We start from the raw sequence: 18,713 nt of genomic DNA, 5'->3' as shown, positions 1-18,713 counted from the left end.
ACAGCTATTTTTCTCCTCTCCCCTTCTCCTGCAGCCCCACAAAAAATGGAGCAGGGGGGTGGGACTCCAGGTCACCTATTGCTTGTAAAAGCTCAAGAAAGTAAAGCCGATTAGATAAATTTCATTTGCCATAGAACTGGAAAGGAGGCTTTATGTAAGTCTGGTATTAACAGAAAAGAAAAATTGTGGGGGTGGGGAATTGCATTGGATTATGAGTCAGCACATGATGAGTAGAGCACTATAAAGCTTGTGGGGTGACTGGTGATTTCACCCCCACTTCTGAAGTGCTTGCATTAGCTAGGGGGATCCCACGTGCAGATTTCTGCAGCCTTTGTTAGCAATTACCTCCTTCGCTGTCGTGCTTCTATATTCATGTTTTATACAGTGCCATAAAATAACCCTTTGTCACTACTTTCCCTCCTGAATCATCTGTGAACCTCCTTCCCTGTCTCTGCAAACCTTTTGAAGAAGTTGGTGGAGAGTGGGAAGACATTCTTGGATCTGTGCGTAATTAGTACCATGTCTGCTAATCAGTTAGCTGAATCACTTTCTTGTAATGAACCATGATACCATATCTAAATTATCATAGAAACTCTTTGGTTGAAATTTTTCTCATTTTTGGTGTTTTTTTATTTCTCTTAAGGTTGTTTTACAATAGTAGCTTGCGTAAGCTGCTGGCGGGACACAACATGTTAGGAAGGCTCCCAGATCGGCTCGAGCGAACGCAGGTGGAGGTCCTGGATGTGCAGCACAACCAGCTCCTGGAACTGCCATCTAACCTGCTTTTGAAAGCAGACAGGTAAAACTATAAGGAAATTTGATCTTTTTGACTTGCATGGGATGAACCTTGCTTTATGTGTTACTTCCTGGTTTAAACCAGGTAATCTGAGGTTCTCCTAACTTGAAAGTTGCCAAGCCTTATGTGGTAAGAACAGATGTCTGCCCGACTCACCAAAACACATTCTTTTTATTCTGGTTTTGTTTCCTTATATGGTTGCTTCTTTTTTCCCACCAAGCTCCTGTTGAACACCTACTTCTTGAAATCTAGCTGTGGAGTTAAGCACATGCTATTTTCTACTACATACACTGAAATGGTTTAGTGGCAGTTTCTTTAAATACATATTTCTTAGGCTTGTTTGATGGAGTGTGAAAGCTTTTTTTTCCCCCCTTCAGTCAGAGGCTAGAACTTATTTATACCTGTCAAACAAAACAAAATCTGTGCATAAGGCTGTCAGAATAATTCAGTTATTCCCCTGTCCCTGCTTTTTGAATTTTTTTTTATGGTTTTCAAATATTTGTCACTAATTTAGCTGGTGTCACCAGTTAATCTGCTTTCTGGATTCTTGTTTTTATGCTGCTATTTCTTTAGTATCAGAGTCTTCAAGGTTTTGATTTTTTCGGGATATGAACATATCCTTCGAGTGCCTGTGATTGAAATATAGGAGGTTGGTAGCATCATCTGAGGATGGTGGATGGGCTGGCCCCGCTTGATGTCAGCATTCCTTGCACCTCTTCACTTCCACATATAGTCACGGGATTTCTGAGTGCTCAATGCATAATTTAACAGACAGTGAGATTGTGTGCTGTGGGGTTTTATTTCTGATCCTAGTTCTAACAAAAGGAATGCATAGCTCCTGGCTTTCTTGAGAGATGCAGAAGCAAAAGGGAGGGTGATTTGGCTGGCAGAGCTCTTTTCTCAATTAAGAGTATTGCAAAACCCCTCCTTTCATACTGTTGTTAATTCTGTCATGGGCCTGTGGTTAAATTTCCTGGAATTGACTTGGAAAATTAGGTTGGTGGTTGAGATGCTTTCTAAATAAACTCTTTAACTGTCCCAAGTTGAAATTCCTATCTGTTAACTTGGAAAGGAAAGAAACCTTTAAGTAAGTTTCAGAGAGCTCCTGGCATCTTTGAAAGCAAAGAGAGAAATAATTTTGCAAAACTTGTATTAAAAACAGGTTGTAGGTCTAGGATGTAGTGTAGTGCAATTTTGGCAGAGAGAGAACCTGATTTTTCTGTACTGCAACTCGTCAGTTCATCTGTAGGCAGTTCTTCCCTTTTCCCTTATTTTTGTTTGGTTTGGTGGGGTTTTCTTGTTGGTTTTTTTATTTGTTTGTTTGTTGGTTTGGGTTGTTTTGCGGGTTTTTTAAATTGTTTGGTTTTGGTTTTGGGGGGATTTTTGTGATGCCAAAATGAACCAGTACATGCTAACACCAGGATTGGGGATAGATTCCCAGAAGTTTACTAGGAATATGCTAAGAAGAGGTAGACTGAAAGAATATTTTGAGTAACAGTGTTAAATGGCTGATTCAGGCTTTGGGAATTTTTTCTCCTCTGCAGCTTTTGAGCAGTACAAGGCACGTGTTTTTTAAGTCTTCTACAGGTCTTAACAAAGTCATGCACGATCACAGGAGATAAACAGAGCTTACCCATTCTGGCATCTCATCACCAATGCAGCCTCCCTTGCTTGTAATGGTAGTAGAAGCAGTTGGCTTGGGTAATGTTTTCCCTGTTGATCCTTACCCTTTAACTTGATATAAGATGGCATGGCTTGTCCATGCTGGTGCTCCTGTGGCTGCTGCAAAAATGAGAACTCTGAAGGAAAACAGCAGTACAGGTTAATATATTAGTGTACAATGTCAGAGTTTTAAGTTTGGAATTTCCTACATGAAACTTCTTTGCTTTTGTTTTCAAATGCTTGCATCTGACAGCAGCTAAGTTATCGCTTTTACTTCTTTTGGGTTCCAGCACTAAGTGTCAACAGAAGTGGGTCTGGGAAGGTGTTCAGGAGATTGTTTTGTTTTAAAAAGGTGAAATGCTTCTCTTCTCCAAGCATTCCCTGGGAAGCACAATCTGTACTGCCAGACGTGCCAAGAGAACTGGTTCTCCTGAGTGGTGTGCCATGGTCTCTACCCAGCGTGTAATATTGGACAAATCACTTTACCTTACAGAACCTCTATCTCTGCATAAAATGACTTGCCTTTTACAGCCTTGAAAAGATTAGGGTTTGTTTTGGTTTGGTTTTTTTGAAAGGTACTCGAGTCTGTGCAACTGACAGATGATACCTTGTCTGGATATGAAGTCTCATGCTGTGAATTATAAACGCTTTCTCTTTCTCAATCCTGAATATTTGACAAAGTGGGTGTGAAGTGCCTTGGGCAAACTTCAGCACAAGCACTGGTGGGCTTTGACATCTAGAACATCTGAGGAAGGAAAGGAAATCGGTGCACTGGTGCACAAAGAGAGAATATCACTTTCACCAAAAAAAAAACCCCACACCCCAAATACTGAAAAACCTCAGTTCTCTTCATAAAAGAATCTGTGAACATTGATTTTCTGCCTTAATCCTTCAAAAAACAATGAAAAGGTGTCATTTTCTGCTGAAGAGTATAATTAGGGATATTTTGTTGGTCTGCTTTTTAATTAATTTTCTGTTTTAAACTGTTTGTCGATGAGAAATTGAGGATTAGCCTATGAAACATTTCTCTGAGACAGAACTTGGTTCTGTTTATTGCACAGAAAGTATGCACATCTTGATCATGTTAGCAAGGATTTCTCTTGTGGGGCGGGGATTTTCTTGGTAAGATGAGTGCTACAGAGGCAGCCAGATAATCTCTTCATTTCTCATTACCATATGCTGGAAAAACAGAGAATTCATGCAAGTGCTGCAGCTGATGGGGAAAACTCCCAAACTGAGTCCTGAACGTTTTTTGTGCACCTGCATTCCTGAAGCCTTTCATTTCTATCCTCTGCTGCATCTGTTGTGATGCCTTTTCCACTGTCTGATTCTCATACAGACTTTTTACTGCCTTCCTTGAGCAGCTTGCAGCAAACTACCATTTAATGGCATGGAAACTGTTGTACCAAGTGCTCTCCAGATGAGACGAATGAGTATTCAAGAGCTTTAGCCAGCCACAGCAGAAAAGCAGTCACAGTAGTCAGGGCAGGGTTAAAAATGGGGAAGCACAGTGGCAAGATGGGCAAGGGTTTGTTTCTTGCCTAAGTGTCCTTTCCAGTTAGAATGAATGTTTTCAGTATCAACCTGTAAAACAGCCACCAGACTACTTAAAGCATTTGTGTGGTGAAGATCTGTAGCTGTGATGTGCACAACTTAAACCATGGGCTTTGTTTTGCAGTGTCTGGTAGTGGCCAGCTGTGGTGGTTAAGCCAATGTCAGCTATTCAGAGCTTGTCTAGACTCTGTGTGCATGATTTTTGTTTTTAGCTTTGTTCAGCTGTTCTTACCTCATTTGATTTTCTGTTTGTTTTGAATTTATTTTATTTGTTTTGGGTTTGATTTTTGCTGGAGTTCTGGAAGGTGACCCAGTTAAATTTTCTCTTTGATATTTGCCATTTCTACCCACTGTGGCTGCTTCTGTGTGATGCAAAGATTTAGTCCTGTCCTGGATGCAGGGGAAGTGTGAGGGTAGAAACCAAGTCAAATGAATGCCAAATGCTATTTGAGTGTTTGATGCACATGCTTGTGTTGCAGAAATGCTTAGCTGCATTTGTCTCTTTTTTGCTAGGTTAAGGATTTGCAAGCAGGTACTTCAGAAACTAGGGAAATCCCAATTAATAAAATAGCTAAAGATAGAAAGTAAAAGCTGGTGAGACAGCAGCAGTTAAGTGGTTTTTTTGGCAGTCCATCAACAGGAAGGGGATTCACTTGAATGTTTCCCTCTTTTAATTAATTTATTTATTTTTTAAGAAAAAATACTCTCTTCTGCACAGGCTGGCAAAACAGCTTTCATTTCCCCCCCCTCCCCCCTTTTTCCCCCCAGACATGCTTAGCTTACAGGATTCTTCCTCACACACCTGCTACCACAATCATAAATTATTTTAGTCTTAGGCAATCAGAAATTGAGGGCATATCTCTGCAGAAGGCACTGAAGAAGAAATTTTGTATTTTGATTGCTATATACTGATGGGGATCTTGGGGCATAGGCCAAACTGGGGATCTTGATTTCTCTGCATATTCTCTTTTTGCAACTGCAGTGTTCCTTCCAACTCTTATCAGTATTTTCAAGCTAAACACGGTGGTTTCGATTTGCTGCTGCTTCACCAATGAATGCTGTTGTCTGTGTTCCTCCTTTTAATGTCAAACATCCCTAAGTTTTTTGGAGAACTTACATTTTTTCAGTGGTGGCTGTGTCTTACCCAGCGAGGCAAGTTTGTCAAGCTACCTCCGAGAGTGGTGAGGAATTCAGAGGTGCTGTGTTCTCACAAGTGTCTGTATTCAGCTTTTGTGTGTGCTAGAGGTAGGCATTAGTAGGCAAAGTTCAAACCTTTTGCAGTTCTATATAGAAGATATTCTTCTTCTGCTTTTAGCAGTTCAGATTGGGATCAAAATCTTCTGGTTATGAATAGGGAATGGATATGACTGCATATTAGGTGTTTTTAGTTGAACTAAATCTCTGTCCTTGTTTCTAGCCTATTCTTTGGGACAGTCTTTTTTCTTATTTTGTCTTTTGGAGAAGTTAAATCCAGCAAGGGGCTGTACTTAATTACCCTAAAAAACCAAAGGTGACTTATTCCAGCCAGAGATCACTGTTTGTATTATTACTCCAGAGCAAAATACTCACCTTGTCAAAGCTGAAGAATTCAAACATCTCCTTGCCAGCACCTTCATTTCTTTCTTCATCTGCAACGCTCTTTCAGTACTTGTAATTCATGCTTTCCTCGCTGTATTGTACTCTGGTATGTGCGCAGGCTGCTGAATTCAGGTCTTTGTAGTGATGCTGTACATTTTTTCATGAGCTTGTGGTATAGTGTGTGGGTGGAATTGCAAAGGGAAGCAATTAATTTTGGACTGATCTTTAATACTTGACATTCTGCTTCCATCTGATAAGCAGTATGAGTGGGATATCTTCAAGGAACATGTATCAGTTTAAGTCCATGCACAAGAGAGATGGGAACAATTGTGCCCAAGTAAATTTCCACTCCTCTGGAGGGCATTTATAAGAAGTGCCTTCTAAGGTAGCAGCTGGCACATTGCACAAGGATGAAGAAATAGGGGAGTGGAAATAACCTGGAGGAGGACTTCTGTGTTAAATCAGTGTGAGGGAAAACCTGATCTACAGTGTTAGGTTTTGCTGGGGTTTTTTGGTTGTTGGGTTTTTTGGGGTTGTTTTTTAACATAAGATATAGCACAGAATTGATAAATCTTTGGCAGTAGCAATCTGATGGCTCATTCTGTTCTCTGCCCAAAGAATATTTTTTATTTCATTTTTATTTTTAAATCTAGACAATATCTTGAAAGAATTACTATGTCAGAATGGTTTTGCCATTTTAATGTAACAGCTGGTCTAAAAACATGTAAGCAAGCAACACGCTCATTTCCAAAAGCTAATTTAATTCTAATTATGTCAACTACAGACAGAGATGAGTGTGTGACTATTCTGATCATGGCTGTCAGTTGTTCAAGGTGATTCACCCTGCTACCACAGGGTTCCTGTTCTAGGCTGTTGGCAAGATTTTTGGTAGTCACCTAAATTTCATTCACAGCAAAGCACTAACCTGTAGTTTAGGATGATGGGGATTTATTTCCAGTGTCGTTGTATCACTCCCTGGAAGATTTGGCAAAAGGTCAGGGTGGAGGGAAAGGTGTGTGTGTGCAGAGCATCAACTCTCCTCTCTCCCTTCCCCGCTGGAAAATACAGGCATCAAAACTTATTTCTGATAGGAACACACAGATTCTATTCACTTTTAATATCAGTGAGGGAACAAACTGAAATCTCTTGTTATATTTCACCAGTGGTGAAAGTTTATTAAAAACAGAAGAATGTTCGATTAATTTTTCTTTTGAATTTAAAGTGGCTTCAGTATAGTACACTGTATTAATTTCAACTGTATCAGAGTAATATACCTTTTCTTAATTGAAGCTTTTAGTTGTACTTTGGGCTAGCTGTGCTTGATCAGACTTCACAGCCATCAGCTATGATGCTGTCTAAATTACCTCTTTGGTTGCTGGTACCTGTGAAACACTCCAGGTTGTTCTCATGCAGGTTGCAAGAACAAAACTAAGATACAGGTTCTTCTTCAGAAGAACATCATCTTTCTCAGGGTGTGTTTTGCTGTCACCTCCTTATCCCCATCGTATTGCTGTGAAAGCTCTCTTTTCCCAGCAGCCTTAAGCCTGATTGTTACTTAAGCCTTTCCAGCTTGAGCTGAAGATGAACATTTTGTACAATGAATGGTACAATAAATACTGTGGCTTTAATGTTAATCAAAGTGCCTTTATTTTGTGGAGAGGGAAGACTACCATACACATTAGATTGAAGTTGCAAAGTAGTAACTGTCTGTACTTTAGTAATAGGTATACTTGCTGGTGTTTAATTAAGCACAGGATCTGTTGACATGGTATGCTTCAGTTTAATCATCCAGCTTTGAATGAGCTTAGTATATTTTTAGGTTGTAGCTAAAGGGTGAAATTGAGCATCTTTTTAGAATAAATAAATTAAAAAAACCCTTTCAGCTGCTTATTTCCTTCTCTGTACTAATCCTTCCTCTCTTCCCTTCGTCTGGATTTTTAGCACCCTCGTGAATAATGAATGAGCCTGAGGATTAAACTGTGTTTCTCTGAAGTGGACTCCTCTGTCTGTGTAAAACAGCTAACCTAGTTTCAGTTCTGTGCAGTGCTGAGAGATTTTTGTTTCTAATGGAAATAGTGGGGTTTTTTTAATCCTTTGGCATTCCACGTGACTCCTGTAGCATGTCTGACCCTTACTTACTGCCGAGCAAGTTTGAACCAGCTGCTATTCCTGCAAATCCACTTCATTCATTAATAGACTTTAAAGGTCAGTGTGGACTCCTGCGTGCATGGGAACAACCATCAATATTTTATCACTTTCTCTTAAGATGGATGGCAGGAATGCACCTACCTTTTGTGTCCTGATCACTGGCTTTGCAGGCTTGAGACAGCACATTTATGAGTCTTGTTTCTCAAATGCAGCTTTGCCCGCTGCAGCTGCCCGTTCCCATTAGTTGGTAGGAGCAGGACAGCCTTGTCTGAATGCAGTCGCTGCAGACTGGCAAGCACACACTTCTGCATTGCTCCAAGGCAGTTTTTTCTAGAAACAGGAGGAAGGAAGAGAGCTCCTGTATCTGTTGAAAAGGCATGGTCATGCCAGAGTTGGTTACCAAAGGATAAATAGTCTTATTTTTCCATTTGTTTGAAATTGCTGGTGTGAGTTCTAGCCCTCAAGATACCTACAGTACTGCTGTGATCACCAAACTCCCCTAACAAACATGAATCCTCTGCCCACAGAACTTCGCTGGCAGGAATGGGCAGTGCCTATTCCTCAGGAGGTCTTGTTCCCATGCTGGAAAAGGCCTTTGGGGGAGAAATAATAGCTTCATTTCTGTGCTTCTTCAGTTGTTGTTCCTTGCAGTAGTGGGACTGCAAAAACATGATGTTCTGCTGTGTTGGGGAATAGGGGAAAGGCACTCAGAAAAACAACACAGAGATAAGGCTCTCTTGCTGCACACATCAGCAAGCAAGGATATAACTTTTTAAATTGAATTTGCTTCTAGCACGGTCTCTCTTTAAAATCTAAAACGTAAATTAGTGCTTGGACTCAGGTTTTGGTTTTTATTGTGATTGATGAATCTTTTTTTATCCAAATATTCAAAGAGTACTTTTCATATTTTGTAGTTGCTCTCAGGCCTGCAGGTTTAAACAAAATACTGTCTGCACCTTAGACCGTATTTAAAATACTGAAAAATTGGCTGGCTGGCTTTTTTTTAACCATTGACTTGTTTAGTCACTTGAAAGGCAATTCTCATGGTTCGTTGATGATGAATACAGAACTCATTTTTATGTGTAATGAGTATGGAAATGATGTGGTTTGTTACTGCTCTTACCTGTAGGTACGACTGTAATAATATTGGAGATACCAAGGTCTTGATAACAGGATAGAGGCACTTTGACGTACTTCTTTTGCTGATTTTTTGTTCTGACAAATGTGGTCATTTAAAAATATGATCAGAAGTTTTGCTCATATAATGCTAGACTTTTGGTCTTTCTGTCTGTTGTGGACTTGTTGCTTTTGACCTTTGCCTTATGACCATCTTAAGTTAACTCTTAAAAATGGAGATTTTTATTTATGCTTCTAGACAAAACCTGCAGGATGTTTGACTGAACTCCCTTATGTAACTTCTCTTTGCAGCCTGAGATTTCTTAATGCCTCTGCCAACAAACTGGAAATGCTTCCTCCAGCCACCCTTTCTGAAGAAACCCATAGCATCTTGCAGGAGTTGTATTTGACCAATAACAACCTCACAGATAAATGTGTACCCTTGTTAACAGGCCACCCACACCTGAAAATCTTGCACATGGCTTACAATCGCCTACAGAGCTTCCCTGCAAGGTAAGGAACTCGTTTCACTGCCTCTGGTCTATGGGTGGGTGGGCATCATGAAGTATTTTCACAGTGAGAACTGAATTGCACAGGAATGGGTGGCAGAGGCTGCATTTTGAGTGTAGTGGTATGGCAGTGGGTGGATTCCCCCACTTACGCCCTCCTGCACAGTGCTACCCTCTCTTGCAGTACAGACAAGTGAGTGATGCTGGTTACTTGGTGAGTTTTCGTGGTGCTTGAAACTCTTTCCAGCTGGACTAATTCAGCAGGGTCACTCTATGCTTTTGGAAGTAAAGCAAGGAGATCTTCTGTTTTCCCTGGCTTGGTAACTTTGCTTACACCTGGTGGGCTTCTCCTCAAAGAGATTTGCAATCACAGCCATCTGGAAATGTCCTCTGGAAGTGGAATAGACTCCACTAGGGAAAAATCCTCTCAACTCCAGGAGATTCTCCCTTGGCAGCAGTTTCTGTGCTTTCAATTCACTCTGTTTTAATCAGAAATCTTTCAAGTGTAAGATGTGCTGTAAAACTGATGGGGTACAGCCTTGAAAAAGAGATGCCAGTAAATAATGGAAGAGGCATCTCTGTCCTTGTGTGATATTATGAGCAGCTGGGCTTCAGCAGCAAGGAGAAGGGACAGAGATTAATTTAGGGGGAAGGGCTGAGTGGGGTGCTGGAAGGGGGAGGAGAAAATGTGGGGTGGAGAGATAGAGTGAGAAACTAGGGTTGATAGAAAGGGGAATAAAGGAGGAAAGAGTGAAAATGAGCTGGTGAGCAAACACTGACAGAAGAAGTATACATTTTGCTCTACAACTCTTAGCATCTGACATGAGGAGAAGTGACAGGCAGTGCTGTGAACAAGAATCAAAGTCTGTGATTTTGTTCTCTTAAAGTAACAAAAACCATTGCTCTTACCACCGCTTCAAAATAAAATATGCGTCTATTAGAAGAAAAATTCTCAAATTCTTGTTTTCATAGCAAAATGGCCAAGCTGGAAGAGTTGGAGGAAATTGATATTAGTGGGAACAAACTGAAGGCCATTCCAACAACCATCATGAACTGTAGACGTATGCATACTGTAATTGCTCACTCGAACTGCATTGAAGTCTTCCCAGAAGTCATGCAGCTTTCTGAAATAAAGGTATGGAACGAATGTGCTTTGGAAGAAGCAAGCGTAGTGCAATTTTACCAATTCTCTTCTGCCCTCAGGTCTCTCATTGCTATGGGATAGTATATTCTCAGAGAGTATGGGGATCTGACAGCTGCTTTCTCCTCTGAAGTCATATGCAAAATATTTGCCCCTGTGCAGCCTCAGAGTGGAACGAAGAGGAGCCTCAAAATATGATTTTATGCCTACCTTGGTTGCACGGTATCTTTTCTGCCAGATAAGTGTTAATTGTCTTCCTGTGGCAGTCTGTTTTGATATGACTTAAACACTTGGCAAGAGCTATGTGTAATTAACTCTTGCTGTCTTGGCAGTTGGTTGATTCTGTAGGAATGGACTTTGTTCAGAGCGCGTCTTAAAAACCGCTGAAGCTGCAGAACAGGATAGGCCTTGGGGACAGAGATAAATCCAGGAGCACAGGATTTGAGTATTTAGGCAATCTACTTTCATTTTCCTAATTGCAGTCATATTTTGCACGACGGGGGGATTACCTAATCCGTCTCCTGTCTGTGTTTCCAGAAGTAATTCTGTACTTTTCTCAACACTTCTTTTTGAGAGATGCATTCTTCACTTTACTACACTGATGAGCACTACTCATTACCTTTTGTGAATCAAGTTCCTGCTTCTCGCCTGGCTCTAGTGCAGAATAGTTTGCACTGTGTGCCCTTTCTGCTGGACAGAGCTGGGAGACAGTTGTCTCACAGCATACAAATCTTGTGATACAGCAGAAAAATCTGTCCTTCTCTGAGGCTGAGAACTGATTACCTATTCAGGGACACAAAACAACTTAAGTGTCCTTCTGGCGCTCTGTGAAGTCAAAAGGCTAAGTTCCCAGCCTGCTGTGTGTGCCTCAGTGTCTGGGGTCATGGAAAGCAGCAGGAGCAATAATTCTGTTGGACAAGCGAGTATATGTAAAGATGAGCTTTGTGGTTTCAGCCAGGAAATCTCAAACAAACTCGTGGGTATTTGAATACTCCTCCCTCTTTGGAACAATGGCCAGAGGAAGCAGAGGGCCATTTAGAATCAATCAGAAGTAAAGCCTTTTTTCATAGAGGAAGAATTGGGGTGGGAGAGCGAGGCTCTACATGGTAAACATTTCTTTAAAAATATGAGGGTGGTGTTAACAAAAATAAAAAAAAGATAATGGAAACATGTAGGGATAGGGAACAGTCACCTTTTTCCTTTTGTTTGTGCATCTTGGGGGAAAACTGAATGGTTTATAGAAGTGTCATATTTAAAGTGCTACTTGGCCACATTGAGCAGCAAAATGCTCTTGGAAGAGCTGGCAGGTTCTTCCTGCTGGTTCCCTATGGTTTAGTTCTCTTCATCAGAAGGAGGAGATGTGGACGTCACTAAGTATTGTTTTTTCTTCAGCTAAGTGTTTTAGGAATGCAGGGATAACATGTGTGGCTTAATCTAAGAGGGCAAAGTGTTCTTTGGCTCCACCTTTGTGGAAGGAAAATGCCTGGTCCGTACTCAGGCCTAGTTTTGACTTACATGAGACGAGTTCATGTTGGGCATAAGAGTTCTTCTGGCCTTTCGGTGATTTCTCTAGGTCAGGGTTGGTGTTCAGCAGTCTGGAGATTAAGCATGTGCTGCCTGCCTGTATCCATTTCTTGCCCTTACCTGAGCTCCTTCTTAGATACAGGATAGCATTCAAAATATGCCAAAGTAAGTGCAGAATTTATTGCTTTAACTGTGGATTTGGTCACTTGGTGAAACAAGCTTGTTTGTAGCAGAGCACAAAATCGTATAGTCTGATGTCGCCTCTGTGAGTATATCATATTTGATGATTAATTTTAACTGAAGTGGCATTCACTCTAAACTCCTGGGGAAACTCTGTTACCTGAGGTAATGGCTGTTTCGCTTCTGTATTTAATTAGCCTTGAGAGGCTGACATATTATGTTTTTGGTGTCAGTGTCACTGGAACAGTTAGTAGCAGCAGTTACTATGCTGTATGAAATGATTTCAGAAGGAAGGCTAGTGTAAATTACGATGCTTTTACAATTGCAATAACTCTGGGACTTCCAGACAATAAGTCATTTTAAAGATGTAATTGTCTCTGAGCCTGTTTTACACACTAGAGTCAAGGCTGCAGAAGTTGTATTGTCCTCTCTTTTAAAGAGCCTAGCAGAGACCTCAGAAATACCTTGCACAATACATTTTTGGGGGGTTTATTGTCTTTTGTGACAGGTATTTATACTGTCAGAGTTAGGTTTGCACACCGAAATGCCTTCTGCAAACGGCCGAGCAGCCCGGAAGCACATACACCTGAGTCAGTGCCCCAGCAGACTCTTCTCTGCAGCTGTTGTTTGACTTCCATTTCCTTGCCTTACAGAAGAAAAAAGCCAAATAGGTTAATATTGGTACGACCACCTTCAGCTACAAGTGGAAATAACCCAAGTCCCTTGAAGCGTTGAATACAGCAGTTACAAAGCTGTGAAAGCAGCAGCCTAAGCAAATGCTCCCTGTTAAACCCTGTCTTCCAGCTGGCCCATCCAGTGCAAAATCCTGTGCAGTTGCAGTTGTTCCTCTGGTGCTGCGTGGGTGGGGCAAAACCAGTTTGCATTAAAATAACACAGGAGGAAATTGGGATAAGTTAGGAAATAAGCTTTCCTGCTTGTCTGGGGAGTAGAACAAGGACTAAATTTAACACAGACCCACAGCAAGTCCCTCTGAGCCTATTTTTCAAGGAGTACGAGTAACACCTAAGAAATTCCAACCTGATAAATAAGCCATCTGCACTAGTGCCTAGGGACCAAGGGATCTGCTGTAGAGTGTCACTGTCTTTGGTGCACTGGGAATTTAAGGAGAACAATGAAATTACTGGTATTTGTACTTTTCATTCCAGCATGCTCTTCCATCAAATATGTAATTGCATGGAGGTGTTGAACACAGCAAGGCCTGCTGGAAGCTTCCTTAATCTGCAAAGTAATTACTGGCTTTCTGGAAGCATCAAGGAATTGTGCAGAGGGAAAAAGCTCACTGGAATAACTGCTGCTAAGCTGTCTACTATTTTGTTTGCGTGACAGATTTGAACTTTGATTTCCTTATCAGGCTTAGATAACGCCAGCAGTTTGTTCTCCATAGATAATAAAGCCTCCATATTAGACAATCTTGGGATTCAAGATTTGGGTCAGAAATTTTATATTTCCATTGCGCTGATTTAATAAAGTGTTGAGAGACTTTTCCAGGATTTACTAGGTTATCTTATGTCTCCTTCCAGCTCAGGAACCAATGTCTTTGAATATACTTACAAAAATGAAAGTGCCACGGTCTTTCAGAAAGATGTGGATAGTCCTTCTGTCCTCTATTAAATACCAACCTGCTCTGTCCTCTCAGAATTACTTTGATTTTTTTTTTTTCCCAGTTTTTGGTGCATACTACACTAGTCATCCTGTAATAGGGTTTGGAGAGTTGATTTTGTTCTCATATGCCCTATTTTTCCTTGTGTATTGACTTCCATCTGGATACGCAGCTTTAAACAATGTTTGGGGATTTTGTCATTCTAGTGCACTTGTTGTAGCTAATTTGTGCTTAGCTGGTGGATAGCCTGCAAGTTTCTCTGCTGTTTTGTATTTTTGAAATATTTAAACTTTATTTTTTTCACTTGTTTTATTGATTTCATATTTAAATACAATCCATCTAAGGTGACACTAATTAAAACCATGTTTAAAATGGCTACAGTATTTTTTCCCTCTTCTACTCCTCCATTCCACATACATTAATAACACTGCTTATTTCAATATCCCTCAGTAAATACTGAATTCCTGGGAGCCTGCTCATACTCATTTGGAGGAGAGACTACTATGCCAGTCACTTAGAAGCCCCAGCTGTACTTATCTCCATTTCCTTTGTCTATTAAGAGGCTGTTTTTATTAATAACATTTTTTTTAAATACTGTAAAAATCCACTGACCATCTTTATCTCTGTGAAGAGCAGACAAAACTTACTGGTTTTGTAACAAGATGACACCTGACTAGAGATGGAAATGGAAGGAACATATTTCTAGGTGTCCCAGGCATCTGGCAAAATGGCTGAATGCCATGTAAGAATTTCTTTTGTAAGAGCCACTTACTTAAATTAATGGTCTTAGGTCTTGGTTGCAGCCTTTATTGTTCATGAAACATGCATTACCACATTTAATCAAAATTTGTATGATCTTGATGATAGCTGAGTTCTCTTGCTTTTTTGGCTGCTTTCCTTTTGCAGTGTGTGGACCTAAGCTGCAACGAACTGAGTGAAGTGACATTGCCTGAAAACCTGCCTCCAAAACTGCAGGAGCTGGACCTGACTGGAAACCCCAGATTAGCCCTGGATCACAAAACCCTAGAGCTTCTGAAGTAAGTTGCCTTACAGAGTAGGGAAGGAGCAGAAGGATTCTAGATGCGAAAACCACAATACAGAGAAGTGGTATCTCTTTTAAGGAATATGGTTCCCTTTTGCCAGTGGATCAGAAAGTAACAGATTGTGTGAATAGGTCAGAAATTGATGCTGCATTGAAGAGGACGACTTACCCACTTCTGTGCAGTTGCTTTCAGCTGTAACTCCTGGAGGGGTCTGCTAGTCTGGTGTAACCACTGTTGGGCCAGTTTGATTCCATTTTACTTCTCACATTAGCCAAAAGACATATTTTATACCACCAATGAGATGTCAGTAGCTGCTTGCTATATCTTTTTCTCACATTCATCTGCTTGGGTCTGTCTTTGCCATTGTGCTGCTTTTACCTCTTCACATACTGTTTCTTATTCCCCTTCATATGTCTGCTTCTGTCCTAAAAATTGTATGGATTTTTGTATTTAAACTGCTAAAGACTCACATCTCACACTCTGTTTGCAGCAAAACTGGTTCCTTTGCTTTGGTACCCTCAGTTTCCTTCCTGTCTACCTGTTTGTTTTCTGCACTGGGACTTAAGTGCCATCCATAACTGAAATTCCCCAAATGCTTTGTCACTTCTTCTGCAGTGTGTTGGGAAGCTGTTGCAGTAAACCGGATAATCTGTGGACAGTGGTGCTGCCTTGAACTTTTCTTATGTCCTGTAAGAAACTGCACCAGCTCCAAGTTTCCTTCTAAATCTCTTTTATTCTTAAACACTGAATGGTTTCAAGGAGGATTGATGTACTTTTTAGGGGTTGAGCAGGTACTTCATGTTGTTTGCTTTTAACTGGTTAAGATCAGACACTGGAATAGTAACCCTAATCTGTTGTGCAAGCAAGGGAAACTTAAGGTGTGAGTTTACTTTTAGCTTTAATCAGCAGATCTTCAAAATATAGGTGGAAATTTGAGTAATGATGATTTCTCACATATAAAAACAAGAGTCTATGTTCTGCAGCAGACAGTGAAAAAAGGGGCATGCCTCTATTTTCAGAGCTGCTTTGTCGCATACAGGAAATCTTCCTGAAGAAGCAGTGTGTAATATTGCTCTGGTTCATGGGGGAAAAAATATGTATGTTTTATAGACTTAATGAATGGTGTCAAAACTTAGTGAAAGATCAGCTTTTCTTGTGTATAACCCAGCAGACAAGATGGGCACACATTCTCCTGCCATGATAGTATTCAGGCATCATGCATGGTAGCATTATAGTACAAATTGAAATTCTAAGTAGTTGAAGAGTAGTGTTGCCCAGTTATATGCCATATTTTCACTGGCATGTGTGTGGTCCATAATTCACAGGAAACTTTTCCCTTTGTGCGTTTTGCTTGCTCTTCGTTTTGGCCTTGGGGGTGTGAGTGGGTTTTTTTTGTTTGGTTGATTTTTTGGTTTGTTTGGTTGGGGGGGGGGGGGTGGGGCGCGGATATTTTTGTGTATGTGTGTTTTGTTTGGGGGTTTTTTGGTGTTTTTTTGGTTTGGTTTTTTGTTGGTTGGTTTGTTGTTTTTAGTTTTGGGGGGGTTTTTAAAATAAATTATTCTTAAGACCACAGGTCTGTTCTGTTCACTAGTGTTCATTAGGCACAGTCAGGTGTTCCAGGCCTCCTGAGGAGTTTCTTAGTGTCTGATATACTAGCCTTACTTTTATGGTATACTGCTAAAATTGATTGTGAGGGAGGAGGTGCTTCTTTCACTTGATTTTCGTGGCAGGCACAAAAATACTTGTGCGCTTGGTACTTTTTATATCCTCCTTCTGCATGTGAAAGGCAGTTCTCCATCTGTGCCCTGGCAGAATTCAAGCAGGTAGTAGGTTAATATGTATTCTTGGTGCTGGTGAGAAGAGTCCTGTCATGCATGCTTGCTTTTTTAGTATGTATGGAGATCTTAAAGGAAGCTTGCATACTTAGGAGGATGTTGCCAAGCGCTTTATCGGATGTAAGAATTTTCATTAGCAATTAAAATGAAAAAGAAGAAAAAAAAAATGCCGTTACTCTGATTTTTAAGAGAGAGCATCTAGTTCAATTGTAACAGTCATTTTAAATTCAGGGGAAAATAAGCTGTGCTGTCCAGAAGCCTTTAGCCTGTATTGCCTGCATAGGATGTTCTGCTGGGTATCATTCCCTTCTGGACACATGGTCTGTTTGCACTGGTGCCCCTATGGAGGCTGGAATCAGTGCATTGAGGTAGCTTTTTTTTTCACCACTGCTGGGAAGCCTTGAGACAACTCTGGGTCCTTGACCTGCCCAGGAACCAGTGGTCAATCAACTCAGTTAAAAAAGAAACAAACAGAAACCTCTGTGACCCAGGTTCCTCTGCCCTGGAGATAAATGCCTTGTATGAGAAGTCTAGAGAGAAAGCGTGTTTGCTCATGTGCATCCTGCTTTGCAGGTGCAACAGAACTAAAATCTCTGCTACTTTAGAAGAGATCCAGGTTTCCAGTTTGATTTGGAGTTAGTTAGTCTTTTTTAGTGGTCGTGGCAAGATGTTTGCCTCCTGTTTGTCACACAGAGGGCTGCAAAACCAAGAACTTAAAACACAAGTGATTCTAAGATTATTTATGTAATTTGTTGGCTTTTAGTCTGCCCTCGCTGATGTACATCCTGGCTATTAATGTAAAATCAAACTGGATGTGACAGTACTTTAGGTTATTTGAGGAAGGCTTTGCAATGCAGAAAAGACTTTCCTGTGTGTTCAGGTCAGGTGGGGGTTTAGAGGAAGAAAAAATGAATGCTCAGAGTGAACAGTTAGACCTTTCTGCTTGTGTCCTTTTATGTTTCATTTGGTTCATTAAAGGTTTGGGTGCCTTTGAAGTGTCTTCAGCGTGTGGGGAGCTCGCTTTTCCTGCCTTTGGAAGAGAGCAGTAGGGAGCAGGGGGTAGGTCATCTCTCCCCAGCAAAGCAGGGCTGTGAAGAGATGAGTATAAACAGAGAGGGCTGGGCCCTTTTTAAGTCTATACTATGCTCCAGGAGATACTTGAAATTCAGGCTAAAGGCTATGTTGGTAGTAAATTGGAGGGTTGAGGATCAAGGGCGTAAGTGAAAATTGGACTGCACAACTGGGGAATGCAGAAGGGCTGTGCCTGCTGTCAGGACTGCAGGCTGGCTCTTACAGGTTGGTGCAGGATCAGGATGGAACTGATTTCTGTTTTCTGGGTGTTTTCATGAAAGGCTGTTACTACAAGTTGTTTCTAAGCAATTATTTTAAATATTTTTTTTCCATTTAGGGGATGCTGTGGGTCATACAAGAGATTTCATTTGAGTACAAGGAAAAGAGCACAGAAACTTGTTAAAATGTGTGGGAGAGACGTATAAGTTTAAAAAGTCACTTTCCTGTACTGGCTTTCATCAAACTAGTGGCAAATTTGCTTTGTATTCCTACAGGGCCTGGTTTGAAGCAAATAGCTCAGGGGTGAAAGCAGGGAAATACAAACCAGCTAAGGAAAACAGTGCAGCTGATAGCCTCATAGAGGCTCAGTTATTGTTTATTGTATACAGGCACATAAAGGTAACCACTTTGGATGTCCTGCTTTGTTTTCTACTATTAAATGTGTTACTAAGAACTGGGAGAGTAAGTTCTGTTCGTGTTTTAAGTTGGATCATGTCAGCAAGTCCATCCATTGCATGTCTCCTGTTTCCTTTCTCCTTGCAGCAATATCCGGTGCTTCAAGATCGACCAGCCCTCGGCCGGCGACGCGTCGGGAGCGCCGGCAGTGTGGAGTCACGGCTACACGGAGGCGTCCGGCGTTAAGAACAAGTATGGGCTGGCCAGGGCTTTGTTGTGCGAGCAGCCCAACAGCAGAGCGCCTCTGGGCCGAGACAAAC

The 18,713-nt window shown here is 41.0% G+C and overlaps 1 protein-coding gene across 1 annotated transcript in view; it reads left to right on the top strand.

Annotated features, from left to right (window-relative positions):
* PHLPP1 (PH domain and leucine rich repeat protein phosphatase 1) overlaps positions 1–18,713 on the top strand; it is a 141,554-nt gene that overhangs the window by 115,520 nt on the left and 7,321 nt on the right. The window contains exons 10-14 of the mRNA XM_032117033.1: positions 644–799; positions 9,167–9,367; positions 10,336–10,498; positions 14,736–14,866; positions 18,541–18,645. Coding sequence (XP_031972924.1) covers positions 644–799; positions 9,167–9,367; positions 10,336–10,498; positions 14,736–14,866; positions 18,541–18,645 — 756 coding nt within the window. The remainder of the gene's footprint in view (positions 1–643; positions 800–9,166; positions 9,368–10,335; positions 10,499–14,735; positions 14,867–18,540; positions 18,646–18,713) is intronic.

This window comes from Corvus moneduloides, chromosome 1, assembly GCF_009650955.1.
Source record: "Corvus moneduloides isolate bCorMon1 chromosome 1, bCorMon1.pri, whole genome shotgun sequence".
NCBI lineage: Eukaryota > Metazoa > Chordata > Aves > Passeriformes > Corvidae > Corvus > Corvus moneduloides.
Note: the sequence above shows the minus strand (reverse complement) of the source record. Positions and strands in the feature narration are given on the sequence as shown.